Raw genomic sequence first — 20,018 nt, forward strand, 5'->3', positions numbered from 1 at the left:
AAACTCTATAGTTTTACGTTCTCGAAATTTGGCCTTTCAATTTAGTTGCGACTGTATAAGGGGTCAGGCTAATGAAAAAGAAATGATTAAATAAAAATGAAATGAGCAAATCTACACCAGATTTCAAAACAAATGGTCAAATATCTACCTTGTTTTGTCTCTCTGTAGATATGGAAATAGTTTATCGTTTTCGGAGTAGCAGTTATACAGCACGTATGGGTGGCTAGACAGACGGATTTTACGGTTGTTTTGCACACAAAGAAACTGAAGCTCTTTTGATTAATAAAAAAAAGAGAAATTTTAAAAATATATGAACGAAAGAACAGTGGAGATGTACAAAATAAATTTTGAAATTAAGCGCTCTGTCGGAATTGCGTGATTTTTTACTTCTTATAACTTAATTTGGGAGTGGGTTAAATCAAGGTGCATTGACTGAACTTTGGTTAATTTTAGATTAATTCTCATGACCACCTTTAATCTGTAACTTACCCTGTTGAAATTTTGATTGCTGTTTTCCTTGTTTAAAGGAGGGATGAAAATTGAACGGGGGAGGTAAACATAACACGTGTAGTGTCCTCCATCCAGAAAGGAGGCGTGTCCTAGGGTTGAAGATGCAGTTATAGGTAACTCCACGATGAGCGTGTGGGATTTAAACAATCTTTTTCCTTGAAACATGTTACAGCAAAGGCAAGACAAAAAAAAAAAAGGAAAATCCAGTCTTTATATACTTAACTAGTTGTTATCAGTGCTTTGCAAACATTAAAGTCTGCTACTACTAATCACTCGAAAGCACTTTATAAAAAACGGATAACTACGACTAATTTTATGGTCTGCCAAAGTTTTTATATGCAGATTGCTAACATTAATCTGTATTCACTTCAAAAGATCTCCAGTAACGTTCTGCTGCAAACCAAAGAGAAAATATTTGAACACGTACTTCTGGATTTACGGCTGCTCTCACAGTTATTCGTACATAAGCCCAGACTTATTAGAACTCATCGAACGAATCCACTGAAACTCCGTGTTACGCAATAACAACAATGGCGCGTTAGTTTAAGAAACTGGACATGAAAATCCTTCTGAGAATGCGAAGTATGAAATAACCACGATTAATCATGTGTTCTTAAACCAAATCACTTACAATTTAAGTCGGTAGGATCTTTCGCAAATCCTTTAAAGTGCACTTAGGGCGTTGTCTGTACTTGGAAGCAACATAACGGGGAAAAACTCACTCCTTACGTAGTCTATTTTCCACCAGAAACTCTCATAAGATTGGACTGCCTTTCGTGTTGACCAACAAGTGAGTATGTTGCGCGTAAAAAAAAAAAAATGTTTCCTATTGTCGACTCCATTCCCATCTCACGTGGGCACATTTAAATCTCTTCCGTCCCAGCGGACCTCTAAGGAAAGACGATTACCGAGCAAACTATTCAACCACAGGCCATTAACTGCCAATGCGACAACAAATGCTGTGCGTGCATTTAAACCAACCTCACGGGAAACGCCAAAAGAGCTCCCGTAATGAGTTTGTAATAACCGAGTCTAGTCAAAAGAGCTATTTGTCATATTTTGAGACGCATCAGCTCCTCTTCTGGCGATGAAGAAGGCAGCTCCGTGACCTCCAGTCGATAGTAAAACTATCCTCTGGAGACCGCCTGGAAAGAGCATCTTGTAATTCATCACGGCCTCGTCTTGAAAGCTTTAACATTGCTTATCCATCAAGCACGTCTTAAAGAAGATGGCGAGAGGGAGGAGGGAAAGAAAAAAGAAAGGAAAAGCTCCTGCAACAGGGAAGCAGCATCGTGCTTTTGGTTAGAGAAGTCTCCCGGCACGGATACCCGATACTCTCCTTTATTTTAGTTATTATGGTCTTCAGCGGAAACCTGACCACCCCCACGGCTTTAATGATGTTTTTAGGCTATGGATTTCGTCGTTAGCTTTGCCTAACTACACTTTTAACAAGACGTGCCGCTGTTTCTGCTCGCTTCTATTTCTGGTCACCTTCGCCCGTCTTTCAGGTGTCATTTTTCGTGCCGCATTTTTAAAATTTCGTTAAATTTACGGAAAGTGTTTGTTTGCTTCTCCTAAACAAAAGTCATCTTATAAACAGTCGGCCCCTCTATAACAAAAACACATTTTAACGAAGAAACTGTAAACCTGTAAGGTAACTACAATATCAAGAACTTCTCTTCCTCATACAATCGTGGCCATCTCATCCACATGGCCATCTTTGCAGAGTCGGGGAATAATCCTTTCGTCTACGGAGATGCTGTTACCAAATGCTTGTTAATCCCCTAATCTTTTTCCGGCAGAACTTGTCTTTGTTGGCCGAGTTGATCCTCGTCCAGCTAACCCAATCAGTTCTGGAAGTCAGTTGTAAGTGCATGTCGTGGATTAACTGATAACGTCTCCTGTTTTCCCTTGCAGTTTAATTTACACCGGTTCCATACGCGTAATAGGAAATTTAATTACTGTGAAACAGTACAATTTAATTTAAAACGATAGCACAATGTTTGTTATTGAGTCCCTAACTGTTATATGGTACTTGTTGATTCAAACCGTGAAGATACTGTGTTTGTAAATTGCTTGGTCGATTTGTGATGAAAACCCTAGAAAAATCTGTAATAACTCGGCAGGGAGAGTTATTACCCGATTTCATCAACGGGAGTCCGAATATAAATCACTATTAACAAAGTTCTCTTTGATGCCAATAGACAGCAATTACAAAATACTCCATTCTCGTATTTCAAAGATCTTTTCGGATTATTCAGTTCTTGTATTTAAATGTTGAGTCGGTCCAGAATATATTAAGTATTTATTTGTAATTAAACACCATAATGCTCATTATGAGCAGCTTCCGCCTTGATACAAGGATAATACTGATTCAAGATTCTTTTGTAACCTAATAAATGGAGCCAGTGTTTGCGCGAGTTGTCCGCTTAGCGGAGGATTAAGTGCCCTTAAGCTGTCTGTAAAGAACAGATGTTTAGATGTGATAAAGTTAGGGCGCGCTGCAAGCTGAAGTTATTAATCGCACTTCAAAAGTTGAAATTCAAGTTCTTGAGTTTGTTTTTTAATGTAATGTTCTTTCGCCCTAATGAACTTCCACGTTGACAGCCTTCATCTTTTAGAAGGTAGGGCCCATATTCGAACTTACGAAAGGAGTTGGCACTAATTTTTATGGTGACTGCGTTGCCAGAATGAAGACTCATTTTTAAACGCGTATTTTGCAGTTGTCTTTTTGAGCAACCGCTGATATGAAAAGAGGCGTCCTCTAAATTATGAAAAATATCACGAGGCAGTCATTGTCACTATGATCTTACTTGAGCGTAGAGATACAGAATAGAAAACAGCAGTATATTAACTTCTTTAGGACACCCTCTGTATTAAAGCGTTCCAGCTATTTTCACTAAAAAATTAGCATAATTTCGAGAAACGTTCTACTCTTAGTAGGAATGCGAGGTAGAGACATTAGAATCTGCATTAATTCTGAGTACTGGGAAGAAATGAGAAGAATCTACTCGCTCATGTGAGGTCAAGACATTCTAAGTCCATTTAATGTATTTACGTCACTGCTAATTCCGTATAATAAAGTGGAACAAATATGGCCACATTCCCTCTCTCGTGCATGTTCCCGAATATGGACCATTTTATCTGGGAACAAAAAACATTAACTGTCTTCCTATGATTTCAACAAGGCAGACAAAATTCTAGAAAAGCCCTACTTTCAACAAGGATGGAAAGCTGTAAAAAAAAAAAAAAAAAATATATATATATATATATATATATATATATATATATATATCTTTATAGTACAGCATTAAGATAGCGGTGGTCAAATAACCTGAAGGCTTGCCTCTGGAGTCGAAGAATGTACTAAGATAAAGTTTTGATAAAAACATAATGGGACATGCGTAGGCGGACATGAACAGGTTAAAGAAAAAATCCTTTCGTATCAAAAAAAAAAAAAACTTCGATAATATTATCGTGATGCAAAGTTATTTGTTGTTATGGGGGGTTTAATGGCGCATAAGCTGCTATGGCTATAATGCGCCTCTCATTTTTTGTATAAAAAATTAGAAATTTTTAATCTGTGACAGAAAAAAATCTGAAATCAGAAATGATTAAAAAGTCCAGTTTACATGAGGAAGTTAAATTTGCCTTGTCACCAATGAGATTTTCTAGAGTTACTGGTTTCAGTTAAAGTTCTGAATGAAGTTCTGTCTTGTTTATAGTAGGGACAATCAATCAGAATACGTTTCACAGTCAGATTTATAGATCAATGTGGACACTGTGGTGGATCGAATGAAGGTGGGTCAGATGAGCATGTCCTATTCTTGCTCTTGAAAAGACTACTTCTTCTAGTTTTGATGTACGGACATTGGAGCGCCAAATTTTTGGATCCTGTTTAAACTGAAAAAAGTTTATTATTAATCTGCAAGTGCCAGAGTGCTGTCCATAGTCTGATGCTAGAACAGAGATATTGGTTAATTCTAAGGTAGTTGGATTTTTTGCAGCTTTATCAATCAGTTCATTGCCCAAAATACCAGAATGTGCTGGAATCCAACAGAAGGTGACCAGTTGATGGTGTTTTTCAATTTGTAACAATAAGTTTTAATTTCATCTAGAACACGGTCAACTTTATCTGAAGAATAAGATAATGCCATGATTGAGCTGAGGGAATCAATTTAAATAACAGATTTCAAAAAAACAGTCAGAACACGGATTTTCTAAAGCTAGTTTGATTGCATATAATTCAGTTGAGAAGATACTGAATTCAGACGGAGGGGTTGTTGAAATAATGATATTTGAAAACACTGCTGGTGCTCCAATGTTTGATGCAAAGTTATAAATGCAGATGTTACTGTTTGTGTGTATACACTAGCTTACTATTAATATTCGGACACTTACATATGACACAAAAACTGGCAAGGCTCTTCACAAAATGCATTAGAAAAGGTGTGACACCTAAGGAGTGGAATAATGCAATGATAGTTTTGCTGCATAAGAAAGGAGATAAATCAGAAATTATAGACCAATTAGCTTGCTATCCCACATCTACAAATGTTTCACAAGTCATTACTAACAGATTAGAAAGAATACTTGATGAGAATCAACCGAAAGAGCAAGCTGGCTTTAGGACAGGATTCTCAACTATGGATCACCTTCACGTAATATCACAGCTAATGGAGAAAGCAAATGAATATAAAACACCATTATGCCTGGCATTTGTGGATTATGAAAAGGCATTTGACTCCATACAGCATAAGGCAATGTTTCGGGCACTGGAAAGACAAGGCATTGATACCCCATATATTATGATTTTGAAGAAAATATATGAGAGTGCTACCTCCTTTATTAGACTAGACAAAGACATTAGGAAATTAAAAATTGAGAAAGGAGTTCGACAAGGCGACAATATCTCCGAAGTTGTTTACTGCTGCCCTTAGAGGAAGCTTACAGAAGATTAGACTGGTCGCAGAAAGGAGTCAATGTGAATTAAGAGTATCTAAACCATTTACGATTTTCAGATGACACTGTGGTCATAAGCCACGATCCCAAAGAATTAGAGGAAAATCTTAATCAGTTATGCACAGTTAGTAAGGATTTTGGACTAAAGATGAATATGGTTAAAACAAAAGTAATGATGAACAAGTATGCCACAGAAAGGGATATAATGATTGAAGGAGCAGTAATTGAAAAGGTGGAGTCATACTTATCTGGGACAAGTCATTAGCTGTAATAATAATAAATGGCTGGAAGTCAAGAGAAGAATAAATTTTGGATGGATAGCATTCAAGAAATATAGTCAAATACTGAAGCGCTGGTTGGTTGGTTTAGATTTTATTGGCGCATTAGCAACTTAGGCTATAATGCGCCAAGATCAGGTTTACTGAAGCGTAATATCCCAGTTTGTCTGAAACGTAAAATAATGAACCAATGTATACTCCCCACCGTGACTTACGAAAGTGAAACTTGGGCACTCACCAAAAGAATGGAAGAGAAGCTGAGAACGACACAGCGAAGAATGGAACGAATTATATTGGGAATCAGACTGTTTTAGATAAGAAGAGAAACACATGGATTAGGCAGCAAACTCAAGTAAAGGACATTCTCATCAAAACTAAAGAACTAAAATGTTGGACAGGACACATAGCTCGAAGACATGATGACAGATGGACTAAGAAAATAACAGAATGGTACCCAAGAGGAGCTAGAAGAAAACAAGAAAGACAACGGCGGAGATGGATAGATGAAATTCACAAGTTTGTGAGAAGTAAAATGGATGGCCATTGCACAAAACAGAAGGAACTGGTAAGTTGCTGGAGAGTACTTCATTCTGCAGTGGATTGAAAATGGCTGATGATGACCTACATATCTACAAAAAAAAAAACCTTCGTTTACAGGAAAACGAACAAGGGGTGCCAAAATCTTTAGGTTTTTTAATAGCTTCTAGTCTCTGTGGAGCACTCTCCACCAGTTTTTTGTAAACGTCCTCCGATATTCTCCGCCGTACGGCCTTCAAAGCAGCGACCGGTGTTCAGCTCTGTTATTTTCCACGCAGTATATGGGGCGTTGTTCTGCTTATACCTGCCCGGACGTACTGCCACAACGTATGTAGCACATTGTCTAAGGCATCCAGATAGAACTCAGCATGCATAGTTTTGTCCAAAACAACCAATGACCCGAGACAAACCATGAAAAACAGCCCCAGACCATCACGTTGCCTCAGCCAAACTTCATTAATGGGACAATACATTTCGGCAGGTAGTTTTCTCGGGCATCCGCCAACCTAGTCACAACAGTCAGATGATATACTGCGACTCGTCACTCCAAAGCACAACTTTGCATTATCTGCTGTACAGGTACGGTGGACTTTACATCAAGGTAGACATCGTCTGGCATTAGTCGGGGTGATTAGTGCTTTGGGACGACTTCACGACTGTGGTATCATGAGCGTCCTGCACACTTTACGAGTGCTGAATCTGCCAAAATAGTCTGAGGGTATATATGCGCTGCGGCAATGTCGACCTGCGTTCCGAGAGGTTGATTCTTTGCAGGGCTCTTATGTCATATTCCTTTAACTTAGATTTTCCAGGTAATTTCGTGACCGTTTTCAGCACACTCCGCTTTCATTTGCAGATCACATCACAAATCGTCAACATAGGAACCTTTAGTGCCACTGAAATGTCACGTATAGACTAAATGCTTATGTGGCACCCTATTATCATTCCGCGATTAAAGTCTTAACTCGTCGATCACGGTATCGTGCATTCATAATCATACTAGTGTTACGCGAAGGTCTACGAGCATATTTATAGTGATGCCTGACACGTGGTGCTTGGATAGTACGTTACCAACTGTGAACGGAGCGGTATCCGAATATTAGTGGTAGCGCAATGTGCGTACATATAAATCCAAAGAACTAAAAGACATTTCTTAATTGTTTCAAGTCACTAATCCATCCAAAAGATGTAATTCACTGGATGCATCTGTTACCGTTATGATTTTTAAACAATATTGTGCACTTAGTTATAAAAGAGCGATCTTGGGGAAATGAAAGTATCAGAATAAATTTCCGCTTAGTAATTAAACAATTTAAGAAAGTAAACTTGCATATAGTTATTGACAATTATATTTTAAAAAAAGCACCGAAATTTTGGTGGGAATGAACAGTTAAGTTCTAAATAGACAGATGGGTAGTGGTTATGATCACGGTGGCGGCCATCTTGTTTTAAGATGGTAGATCAAAATAACAGCATACATAAATAACAGCATACAGCATACAAAATACCTCATTTGATTGCCTTGGGATCAGTGATGTATTTACTTTGTTGAACCTCAGAACTGACGCCTACGTACGGTCGCCTTCAGGCTTTTTTCAGCCACCCTAGTGTAGGGTACCTCGCTTGAAATTCGATTTAAATAGGACTAAACACGCATAAGAAGCCCTACATATTTTACACACAAGACGGATTTTTTAGTAGGAACATTTCTATTATAATTGGGCTTTTGTACTATTTAATGAAACAACTTAAGCGAGAAACCATGAAACCCCGCATAAATCAAAGAGAAATGGAGATTTAATTTGTGTGGAGGGGGATATCATGTACTACACTTCTGTGTGCTCTTTGTGCCCGAGTTAATTCACAAAGTGGAATTCCACACACAGGTTCACGTTACATTCTTTGGCAGGTCGAGTATCGATAATGAGGTCAGCGTGGTGAACGGTTTAATGGCAGAGGAAAGAGGAAGAACGCCTGAAAAGAATTTAAAGAATAAAAGAAGAGAAGAGATAGAGTATTCGTACAATTAGTTCAAAATGAGCCGTCATTAGATCGCTGCCACTCATCAGGACACACTATCGAAGGTTGTAGTTGATTTGGCTCTTTGCCACAAATGTTCCTTGATAAGCAGGCACCTTCTCTGTGAAGTTATTAAGCGAAGGAACTGGACTAACGACGGTGCTTGCCTGTGCCCGTTTATCTACTGATCGAACACTAATGCGCTCCAAAGACTTAATTTCTTTTGTTCTGCGGACTGATGAGTAAAGAAAATTCATAACTTTTACATCTGATAACCGGAGGAATATCTTAAGTCACATTTTTTGCATAAACATGACCAGCTTAGTTCATACTGCCAAACTCAGCTTCTATCACGCCTTTACACAAACAATGAAGATTCTAATAACTACATCTCCTTTTCGTACCTTCTTAACTATAATCATTCATATTAAGTCATAAGTTATGGGGTTCACACAACAGTTTTGACTTTGTACAAATTTGTTCTAAGGACAAAAGCTCACGCTTACCATTAAAGGTTTACTCGGTAGACGTCACCGCTGTTTACATGTCGATAATCGACCTGTGGAATATGCGGGTGTTTATGAAAATGTGATTGCGGAAGTCATACGAAGATGGCAGTGCGAGGTGATTAAGATGATTAATAAAGTCTCGACAAAACTTTTCTATTAATAAATCACGCATAATTAGCATGAAGTGAAACGGTTGTGTTTACTGAACAAGGAAGAAGATATTCTGTCTATGAATATGGAAGGACTTAGCTGATTGGAGAATGTTTCCATCCATCCCTGAAAATATTTTATCTTCCAGCATGGTACTCGTACTTCGACATGCGATCTTCATTGCTGTAACGTGAGTTACTGTTGAATAAAATAGTGTTGATAATAAGTTGTCCAACTCAAACGTCAGTAATCCCCTTTGAAAGATCTGGAATTTTTAAATGCTAGAGGCAGGCCAGTCCATTCAAAATCAGCCGTAAGAAGAAATCGAGAAATTAAAAGGATTTGCGAATTGCGATACTGGACCACATTACTGGCAAATTATTGAAAATCTCACTGGAAGTTAAAAGCATCTAAGTTTATTCCTCATTTCAATTTAATGCACTTCACTGCTAGCGGGATGCAATTTATTAATTGAATTTTATAATTATTTTTCTCCTGTGAAAACTCGGGCGTAAAATCCCACCTGATTTTACTAAATAGGAAAACTTTAATTAGGCTTAGGACAAGTATTAGAGCCACAGCAAGTATTTCAAAAGGAAAATCCGATAATATAAACGGGATATTTCTCGAATTTGCTCCCAGATTAGTTCGGAAAGTTCCTACGTCAGCAATGAGGAGAAATCAAACGTTTGAAGCAGCAAAGTGAGAAGTAAACAAACATCTTAAAGGAGGTACATATACATCGACTATATAACCCACTGTTACAGCCCCGCGGGATTGGCGAATATTGCGATATTCGTCTCAATGAATGGTCGTTGAGAACCATTTCCCACTCCTCCTCATTCTAAATAATCTTTATTTAAAGTAAATAGTCCGGGGTAACCTTCTTTTCGTTCTAGTTCGTAATGCTTTAGCTAGGTATAATAGTAGTATTTTACTCCCAAATACAGTGATCGTTCCTAATTCAAATCTCAGACTGAATCTCGCTTTCCCAAATACCTTAAGCCTTTCTATTATGACCTTTCTCTAATACCCGCCTCCCTCCTATCACAGACAGATTTTAAGTCAAAATTTAGCCAAATTAAACTGCGGTTTTTGCCATTACGTATTCTTCAATTTTTTATCCAAAAAAGCCTGTCAACGAGTGAAAGTTGACCTTCATATCAGGGTATGCGTTGAAAAGACTTCCTCTTACTGCGTTACGTTAATATTTCTCTTTAGTAATCAAACCTGCATTCGTTTTATAAACTAAAAATCCTCAAATAAAGTAGGAGATGTAATTTATTAAAATATCTCCTTGCAGTCACCTCTAGACCTACAAAAAGGAAAGAGGTGTGAAAGGACAAGCAGAACTCTTTTCCTTCAGAAATGGAAAATAATAAATTGCAGACACCCAAAATGCTTTACGCGCAATGTTGCTCTGCACGCTTCAATGCATAGTAATAACTATTAAGCATTTAATAACCTTGTAGTTATAATAAGAGTTCAAATTACTGTCACGTTGCGACAAAAATTACCGAATAAATCACGTGGACAACTTATTAAATGCTCTCTGCTGACATTTGCATATTGGTTTCAGCAGTGGCCTAGTGGATAACTTTGGAAACTATTAAATCACTGAATGCAATAAAAGCAACTACGAGTACCTCGTTTCGGTCAGCATAAAATGGCAGAAAATGATATCGCTGTAAATATGGGAATGATCGCTAACATTAATTTTAAACGCAGTTTTGCTAATGTAGATCCGTGAAACCGCATTTTATTGAAATTATCGTTTCGGTGGATATTGAAATTATCAATTACAGTGCGGGAATTTGTAGTCTGGTGCGCATAAATATTGAAAGATGAAAAATTTGACTCCTTACATTAATTGCATTAATCCCGAGCGGAGGAAAAGGGCCACTTACTTCATGACCTTGGAATAAGTGCGCCACTGTACCCGGTAAATCCAGTCTTCATCAATTAGGATGCTTGCGACTGTTTTATGGAGATCTACCTTAACGGTGTTGAACTCCGAAGCTGTTTTGAATTTCGTATTCGGAAAAATGCAAATAAGAGCAGTTCAGCAATTTAAGTAGAAGAACATGACGTTTAGCAAGCTGAAAAGTTTCAACCCACCCTAAACGAGACTCTAGAATGGAAGGTTAAATTTTTACAGCTAAAATTTATTTCTTAAAAAGGTTGTCTTGCTTGCAAAATTTTATTATGGCATTTTTTTCTTAATTTGGAAGACAGTAAAGAATTCCATGTTTCGCTTGTTCGTTATACATACCTATCGGATAACAGATTGTCATCGACTGCAGATTCAGATTCAAATGAAATACTTTTATTGAGCAAATTTCCAACTTCGTCAAGACTGGATCAGCTGACAGCTTGTTTCTTTTACGGCAGATCACAGTCCAATAATATTTGAGACCACACTCGCCGTCGCAGGCACTAAACAGGGGAGCGAGGAAACTTTTAAGGGAATTAACAAGACAACCTTTTCTGTAAAGTACATAAAACAACTTCGAGAATACAACCGGCAAGAATTAAACACGAAGCCAGCAAAGGAAGCACTCCAGCTACTGGCGCTCTAAATTTAATACAAATTGCTTATGAAGGAACGTCAAGTGCCATAAGGATAACTGGAAAAAAACTACCAGTGAAATATGGATTTCGTGAGAAGAAAAAGGAAAAAAAAAAAAAGAACTTTACAAGAAATGGAAGACGGACAATCCTACTGACTACATCTAGTACAAAAAAGAGCGTGCCTACGTATTTCATAGAGCACGTAAAAGATAAGCACATTACGCCACTGTACACTCAAAGCTCAAACAAAGAAAAAGGATCTCATTGACAGCCTAAATCTTTAGTGAGTGGTCCAAAAAGACATTTTAACAATATCCCACACGTAGCCCAGCCGAAGAAAACAAACAGAACAGTCGATCTCTTCCACCGAAGAATAGAAAAAGAAGCATCCCACTCAAACTTATTTAGGACACCTCTATGTTGTTGTAGTAGGGTTTTAGGAGCATCAGAGACTAAAGTCATATTGCTCCGCGTATATTGATTAATTGCGTGTGTTGAGAGATCGATTTTTGTTTGCTGGACGAAAAACCAGAGTTTCCGGGAGAAAAATCACACTACTCACGCCTGAGACCAGCTAATTCAGCCTCGTTGTGGAAAAAGACCCGTAAAAATTACTCACTTCATCGATGGGACTCGAACTCGCATCTTTTCCACCCATGTGCGAAGGACAGTGATTCTACGAACTGTGCTACCCAAGAGGGCGACACCTAATGATCATCTTATTTACCAAAGAAAAGTTCATTAAAAGCAATAAATGAATTTCTAAATAAACTGTTGATCCTCATAACTTTCCCTTTGTTTATTTCAAAAATACTTAGCCATTACATTGGAGGTATTACATCACACATTCAATGAAACCACACAAAAAGGTTCTCTTCCAGCTTATGGAAGAATTACACAGTCAGGACCATGCCCAAAATAAAGAAACAAACAAACTACAGACAGTTTGTAGAACCACTGTCTGTAGAAACAAAAACTACAGACCCACAAGTTGTACCTTGCCGAAATTTTTTAAAAAGCTCCTTCTCTCGGTCTTCATCCAGCACTGATTCGGGCATCGTCTGCTGCATCTTCCTGCACTCCGTTCTAACTAGAAGATCACCGGTTACAAATCTCCTTGAGACTCCTTTCCAGACGCAGGAAGCTTTCAATAACAAGGAACAGCTTGATATTACCTTCTAGACATAAACAGCTTTTGACGTTTCTGTGATAGCTCTTAAAGAAATTCTATCGCACTACTTCAAAATACAAGGCAATTTAGGTAAGAAAGTTTAATAAAAGACAGTTTATCACGTTGAATATTTAATTAGTTTATTGATATGAAAAAATAAACTGATACAATTAAACCCAGACAGTTCTAATAACTAAACTGCATACGTTTCAAACAAAAACTAAATTTCTATGTTGAAATATGTCTTTGGGCCTGAGTTTTGGGGAACGCAGCAAATTTTATTTAGTTATTGAGACTGTTTGAATTTAATTTATCCTTTTCATACCAATAAACTAATTATATAGTTTCCGTGATAACTTTTTTTTTTTAATTAAAACTTCCTTACTCTTAGTAATACTTTCACGTCCTCGAGTTTAACAAGGCTGAAGATTTTATGTAACATTCTGGATGAAACGCACCTCAATCTCTCATGAAGACAAATGCTCAATACACAAATCTCGGGCAGGAGGGGTTCTCTTCTCAATTTTGTTTGCTTCAGCCTTCAAACCAGATAAAAAATTGGAAGTGTAATTCATTTCCATTTGCTGCTGGAGTTGAACTACTAACTTTCAGTGTGAAAAAGTTCTCGTTAGACATTGCATACTGTAACACAGCACGTACACAGGATAAGAAATTGGCTGAAAACAGCATTAAATTAGACCATTATTAAAACTTGCTCGGATTATTCTAAATATAAAAAGTTATGCAAATACCTCAATCTAATGTCAAATACAGAACCCCATAAACATGCTTATGGGATTCTGCTTCACACCTAGTCATCTGTCCCAACAGTAGCAAATCATTAGATAAAAATATGTGAAAGATAAAAAGGAAGTTCAGCCTAAATAGATATTTTATGGAAAGTCGTGGATATCCAAGAGTGATATAATACTTTATGGCACCTTGCACAGTTGTCAGTTTGGCCTTGGTGTTATTCTTGTGACAGTACAACAACGAAATAACAATTATTGAAAAAGAGAAGGAGGAAACATCGGCGAAATGAGATTTGTAGACCTTATAACAATAAATAGATTCTAAAACTTTTCATAGGTGAAAAGTTTTCATACTTTCAGTCCCAGTATTCACCTGGTAGGTTCCCCACTGCCAGCTAACATATCCCACCCCCAGAGCGGGATGGGCAGCTGGACCTTCATACCGGATTCGACACTCCTTGGACATGACACCGACGAAGACATTCTGCGGCTTTGCTGCCAACACGCCATTGGCGATCCGAACTGGGTACTCTAACCTGGTTCCCTTTAAAACCCCATCCCCAGGCAGGGAATGGAGGAGACGGATCTCTGTCTCCTCTCCTCCCTGCCTACCCCCATATTTCGCCTGGTGGGGCTCGTCTCCACTGACCTCTTTGGGGATGCCTACTCTATCCGTCCCTATTCTTCTATCTGTTTCCTCCCCAGTCTTCAATCTCCCCCCCCCTCTCTCTCTCTCTCTCTCTCTCTCTCTCTCTCTCTCTCTCTCTCTCTCACTAAATCGACCTAGTACACCCCTTAACAATGCCGCCAAATTATAACCAACGTCTAAATTCTACCGGTTTTGTGCAAATCTCTAAGATATCTAACACTATCAGCTTTTATCTAGCGTTACATGTCTAAATTTAATAACATCAAAATTTTGGCCGACCTATTTGGCCTTTAACATATCTCTTTAGTGTTCAACCCTAACCAGCGATTTCCTAACAGCAATCCCATTAAGCATTAATGTCAAATGCATAAAATTTTTTTTTTTTTTTTAAATAGGCCCTAGCCACTGAAATCCCAGGAAACTAGGTGGCAGGACCTGCCAGAGCAAATTGTTGTGATACTGGATACACCCGGCTAGCCTCCACGTGGCAGGGTATGGGCAACGTCGGGCCCCACTAGGGGCCTGGCGGCCAATAAGCCGGATAAACAATGGGCACAACATATCACACTGCACAGACACGACCCACACACTTTCAAGTCTCTGGCTTGACAGTGTACTGTCCTCGATACAGTGAAACACATGCGGAGATGGGAGAAATCCCAGGTGCCGTCTGACACGAACATACCTTATACCTTATTCAGCTACAAGCATAAGTTGCCTGCGCGGTAGCACAGTGGTATCGTCACCTCTTCCCCACACCGGGTGGAAAAGGCCCGGATTCCGTCGATGACGCGAGGAACTTATGGGCTCTTTTCACTCCATGCCTGAGTTAGTCGGTCTCAGGCGTGGATAGCAAGGTCCCACCCGGGAAAACTGTGGGTTTCATTGAGCAAAGCAAGTAAATCGACCAGAGAACACGCAATTTACAGACACAATACACATAGGTAGTTGAAAGTTACTTTCCAGGTGACCCTGATATAATAGTTTAGTTTTTACAAGTATAAATTTGTATAAGTTGGTTCCGCTAATTGCCACAGAAACTGATTATCTGGCTGCAAAATTATTATTTTCTTGTACCACAAATAAAGATTATATTTATTTATTAGAGACTCCACCATAAAGCAGCATTTCAACAATTTCACTTTTAGGCCAAAAACATTGAAGTACTTGTGCCCACTGCATGAATGTGGACATGTGTTTTTGTAAAGGGCGGCTCCTAGAACGTCAGTTCAACTCGTATCTCTGTGAAGAACAGTATCACTACAAATGGGTCAGATGCGTGTTCTGTTGTTGTGTCTGGCCACTTGGCTACCCAGAAGCATCAATCACCTGGACAGATGATTCTGGGTACTCGTCCACACCACGGAAAAGTGGGCCCAGTCCCATAATGCTCATACTGTCTCAATTCGAGACTCTGACCCACCTAATGTTGCCGAAAAGTGAGCCAGATTCCTCTGAGGGTCCACTCCAGAGAAGGAGAAAAAAAAAAAAATTAATATATATATATATAGAATAATAATAAAGAACAATAAAAAAATTTTTAAAAATAATAAAAATAAATAAAATAATAAGGAATGAAAAGGAAGAACATTGCATGAATGTATGCTGAGCAAATTGTATGTCTATTTACGCCTTTTTTTTTTTTTTTTTTAATGTATTTTCAGGTACCTGCATTGACCTCACAAGAGCCCGCCACCGAAATCAGATCTGACGGCAACACTGCCAAGTCCCCTGTGAACAGTTCGCAGATCAACAAACGCTACCTCGGGGCACTAGCCAAGAATGGGCGACTGCCGAAGTTTCACGCAGGAGCTCAGAAGAGGACGTTCCCCTCCCCAGAATCTTCTCAAGATCAAACAGAGAAATTAAAGCCTCTGGACAACGATGTACTGCTTCCCGCTGGTGACGGCATCTCATCGGACCAGGGTGACCTGTCGGACGACATCTGGATAGAAGACAAACGACACATCGGAGCGTTCCTGAAGGCCCACGGAAGACCTCATTTTACGAAGGCAGGTGATGAACATGCTCGATACTACCGCAGCGTCCCGTTTAACCTCCCTCCGTACGATGAAGGGGAACGATATTTAGGAGACGAATCTTTCCCCTCTGATTTCGACGACGATCTCATTTTAGGTGGCCCCAGCGACGAAGTCAACAGCTGGCGGGGGTCAAACAAGAGAAATATAGCGACGCTGGCTCGACTAGGCCGACTAAATGCCATACGATTTGCGCGCCCCTTCACGCCAACGTACTACGGCGGCAGCAAAAGGGAGTGGCAGGATTCGGACACGCAGAGCGAAGACACTTCCAACGATAATGACTGCGTCGAGGAAGAGAGCGGCGAAGACGACGAACAGGACGACGGATACAATTTGATCGAGAAGCGATACATCGCTGCCTTGGCACGCTCGAATCGACTTCCCATTTGGCATACTCGCCGTGGCTGGAGGGGAGAGAAGAAAGACTCCACTATCTACTGGCCTCGTTACGTTCGCGACAAGATGTACGGAGACAGATCGGAACCCAGCGGACACCGTGTGGGTCATTTGCGCTTCGTTAAGGTCAAGAGCAAGCGCTGTAAGAAGTCGTTAGGTTCTTCCAGTGACAGCTCGGAGGTGCCCAGGAAACGGAGTGTGGCTCTTCTGGCACGCAAAGGAATGCTTCCTGGGAGGCCTTTTGTTGTAGCGTGATGGGTCCCTCGTCGCCATTTTAGTGTACCATCTAGTCACGCTGTTGCATTCAATGCTTCCTCATGCGTTGTTCTTCCTCCCGATTGTACGACGTAACGTGGTACGAAAGATATCCGTTTGATTTCTGTCCGGTGTCAAATATTCTGCCAAAGTATTCTCTAATACCAGTTTCTGCTCTCACTTACTGGAAGTAATTTATGTTCAGCGTCATCTCGTGTCATCCTGCGTTTCTTTTTTGTGTCTGATAAAAATCTAAATATTCCGAAGGAGAGTTTTCTCTTCGATGTAGAAATAAGCAGAGAATATTTTCTTCATATTTATTCACTCATAAAGGAATTAAGAAGTCATCAATATATTGTATCTCTGTTATATGGAAAAATAAAAACACCTTCTGCAATCTGGGTAGTCTTTTTTTTTTTTTTTGAAATTGAGTTGGGAGTTCCAGAGAACTTCACTCGCAAAGATCTTTTTGTGGCCATAAATAAAATAATCTCTAATCGAATTAATTAAATCAGATTTGATTTTTTTTCACTATTTATAAACGCCCAAATTGATTAAATCTAATAAAGGAATACTACAATCAAATGGATATAAATAAAAAAAAGAAAAAACAGTTTGAAAAATCTGCAGAAATGGTTCATTTTAAATCGTCACTTGTATGTCCCCTTTCCAGAAGAAAGAAGTTCGAATTCCTCCGCAATTCAAGGATGAGTAGATCAATCTCGAGACTGAAAGGAATGTCATCCAGGAGTGGCCTGATTAATCCCAAACAATCCTTGGAACAGGCGTAACATACAAAAGACGCGTTAGTTCGAATTCACTTGCATATAATTATTTAATTTAATGAATATTGTTTGTAAGTTAATAAAACCGATATGGCCATTAACGAAATAAATTGTCTCGTTTTAAATTGTTTCGATGAACGGGTTTCAGAGTTAAATTTGGTTACATCTAAAACAATCAGATGATGTTAATCCGGTGGTGTTCTGTCAATACTTGAGAAATCTTCTCCTCGCACAATTAAAGAGTTTATGAGAAAAAGGTAGTGGGGATGTCGTTCTTTGGCTAGATCGTAGATGCCACGTACGCTGGAATTAATATTTTGATGTTCAGACTCGCAGAACTTGATCTGGCAGCGTAATTACTTCATTCCAATTTTGGAAAGAGGAAGAAGGAATCATTTTAATTAAATGCTCGCATAAGAACGAGCTCGTAAGAGCGAAAACAAACTAGCAGAAGTTTCTGGCAAAATCAAATTACTGTTTAAACGCTTGAGGAATCGGATGACGAGAATAAAGTGAAAGAATGAACTGGCATGCACCGACACGACAGAAAGCAATAGTGACGGTATTCCTTTGAGGGAAATCGACTGGTGAAAAGGGAGTTTGCTGGTAAGAACAGGACACGAAATTGCACTCGGGTGTGATTAGCAGAAAGGGTTAAGATGAGAGAAAAGTCAAAGGTTGATGTTCTCGGTTGGTGTCTACGCACGCTGACCAACAGGCAATTTTAAATTGGTGGTAGACTAAATTGCGCAATGAAGCACCCTGAAACAAAATACCGAAGTCCACGCTCATAAATCTCACATTTTATAAGGATCGGCTTGCCACTTACTCCAGAGGGTTCAACAACCAGTGCTCTTTTCAATGGGTACGCTATCGCCTCCGAAACTTAAGACCTCAGACGACTTTTAGAACATTTCATTCAAAACACTAGGGTGAATTTCAGCACAGCGCAGATTCAAACAAAATGGCTTATTCCAGAAACGTGCAAAATGCATTATTTTTAAATATCTATCTCTGCACTATTTCGTATTTCCCCTTAGGAAGCACAACTTTTCCATGTAGCACAGTGTTTACGATCACTGTCCTTCCACACTGAGAGGAAAAGGTCTGGATTCGAAACCAATCAAAAAGGGGTGGTTTTATATATATATATATATATAACTGCACGAGACAGAGTAACTCTACAAAAAATGTGGCACAGCAATTCTATCTCATTCAACCGTCTCCAAAACTTGGTGTTTTCATCCAGAAAAGGAAACAAATCGGCCACAGAGAATACACTGAAAGGACAGAATTCATGGGATACCTGGTTCCTCACGTGACGCTGTCACCCCCTCTCGTTAGTAGACGAACCCACCCCTCGACAGGTATATAGGTACACTGCATTCACGTAGACGATAATTAGATGTCAGTATGGATAAATGCCGTGAGTTTACCGACTTTAAAAGAGGGATGATAGCAGGTGTCCGACAATAGGTCACTATCACGGAGGTGGTGCAGAAATTGCACAATCTCCGTTCGACAGTATCAAGAGTGTATCGGGAATACGCTATTTCCGGAATAACATCTCATCGCGGACAGAGATGTGGGCGGAGAAAGGTGGTGGATGAAAGTGGTCGTCGACATCTGTCTCGCATTGTTTCAGCCAATCGGAGAGAGAGACAGTGGCACAAATCACCGCTGATTTCAACGAGGGAAGTGCCAGAAATGTCTATACCAAGACCATCAGGCGATCATTAGCCACAATAGGCTATGGGAGCCGCCAACCCACCAGAATCGTATTGCTAACACCACGACACGGGAATCTACGCCTCAACTGGGCTAATGAACATCGGTACTGGACCTTGGATGACTGGAGACGGGTCTCCTGGTCCGGTGAGTTCCGTTTCCAGTTATTTCGAACAGACGGGAGGGTGCGTTTGTTTGTTATTTCGTTTTTAGGAGCATTAGCAACTAAGGCCACATTTCTCCGGGAATATGCGGTGGTCATTCCTTCACCTTTCCGCATCCTCCGTATTTGGTGGTGACGGGCTCGAACCCCGGTCTAATCAAGAAGCGTGTGCTACGCACTGCTGCTCCTTCCCACCTGGCTACAGAGGCGCAGGAGGGTACGTATCTGGTGGAAACCGCATGTGAACAAGGAACTGTTCAGGGTTCTGAACAGTTCCTTGTTGACACGTTTGGATCTCTGCTACGTCTAGACGCATCTCTGAAGGGTCCAGGTTACGTGTCCATCCTTGCAGACCATTTGCATCTCTTCATGGTCATCATGCACGCACAGGACAATGGACTCTTCTAGCAGGACAATGCGCCTCCTCACGGAGCCGTGGTGACTAGAACATGGTTCGAAGAGCATTCCGCAGATTTTACCATCATGGAATGGCCTCCCCGTTCACGGACATGAACCCTGTGGAGCATCTTTGGGACGCTGT

The 20,018-nt window shown here is 39.7% G+C and overlaps 2 protein-coding genes across 2 annotated transcripts in view; both read left to right on the forward strand.

Annotated features, from left to right (window-relative positions):
* LOC150079278 (uncharacterized) overlaps nt 1-17,198 on the forward strand; it is a 69,316-nt gene extending 52,118 nt beyond the window's left edge. The window contains exon 2 of the mRNA XM_090382297.1: nt 15,773-17,198. Within this exon, the coding sequence (XP_090238423.1) occupies nt 15,773-16,801 (1,029 nt within the window). The 3' untranslated portion in view covers nt 16,802-17,198. The remainder of the gene's footprint in view (nt 1-15,772) is intronic.
* The window catches only part of LOC150079279 (uncharacterized), a 57,669-nt gene continuing 54,514 nt past the window's right edge, over nt 16,864-20,018 (forward strand). Inside the window, exon 1 of the mRNA XM_090383019.1 lies at nt 16,864-16,991. Coding sequence (XP_090239145.1) covers nt 16,864-16,991 — 128 coding nt within the window. The remainder of the gene's footprint in view (nt 16,992-20,018) is intronic.

The sequence above is a fragment of the Mastigoproctus giganteus genome, chromosome 10 (assembly GCF_048544385.1).
Source record: "Mastigoproctus giganteus isolate SK-2022 chromosome 10, ASM4854438v1, whole genome shotgun sequence".
NCBI lineage: Eukaryota > Metazoa > Arthropoda > Arachnida > Uropygi > Thelyphonidae > Mastigoproctus > Mastigoproctus giganteus.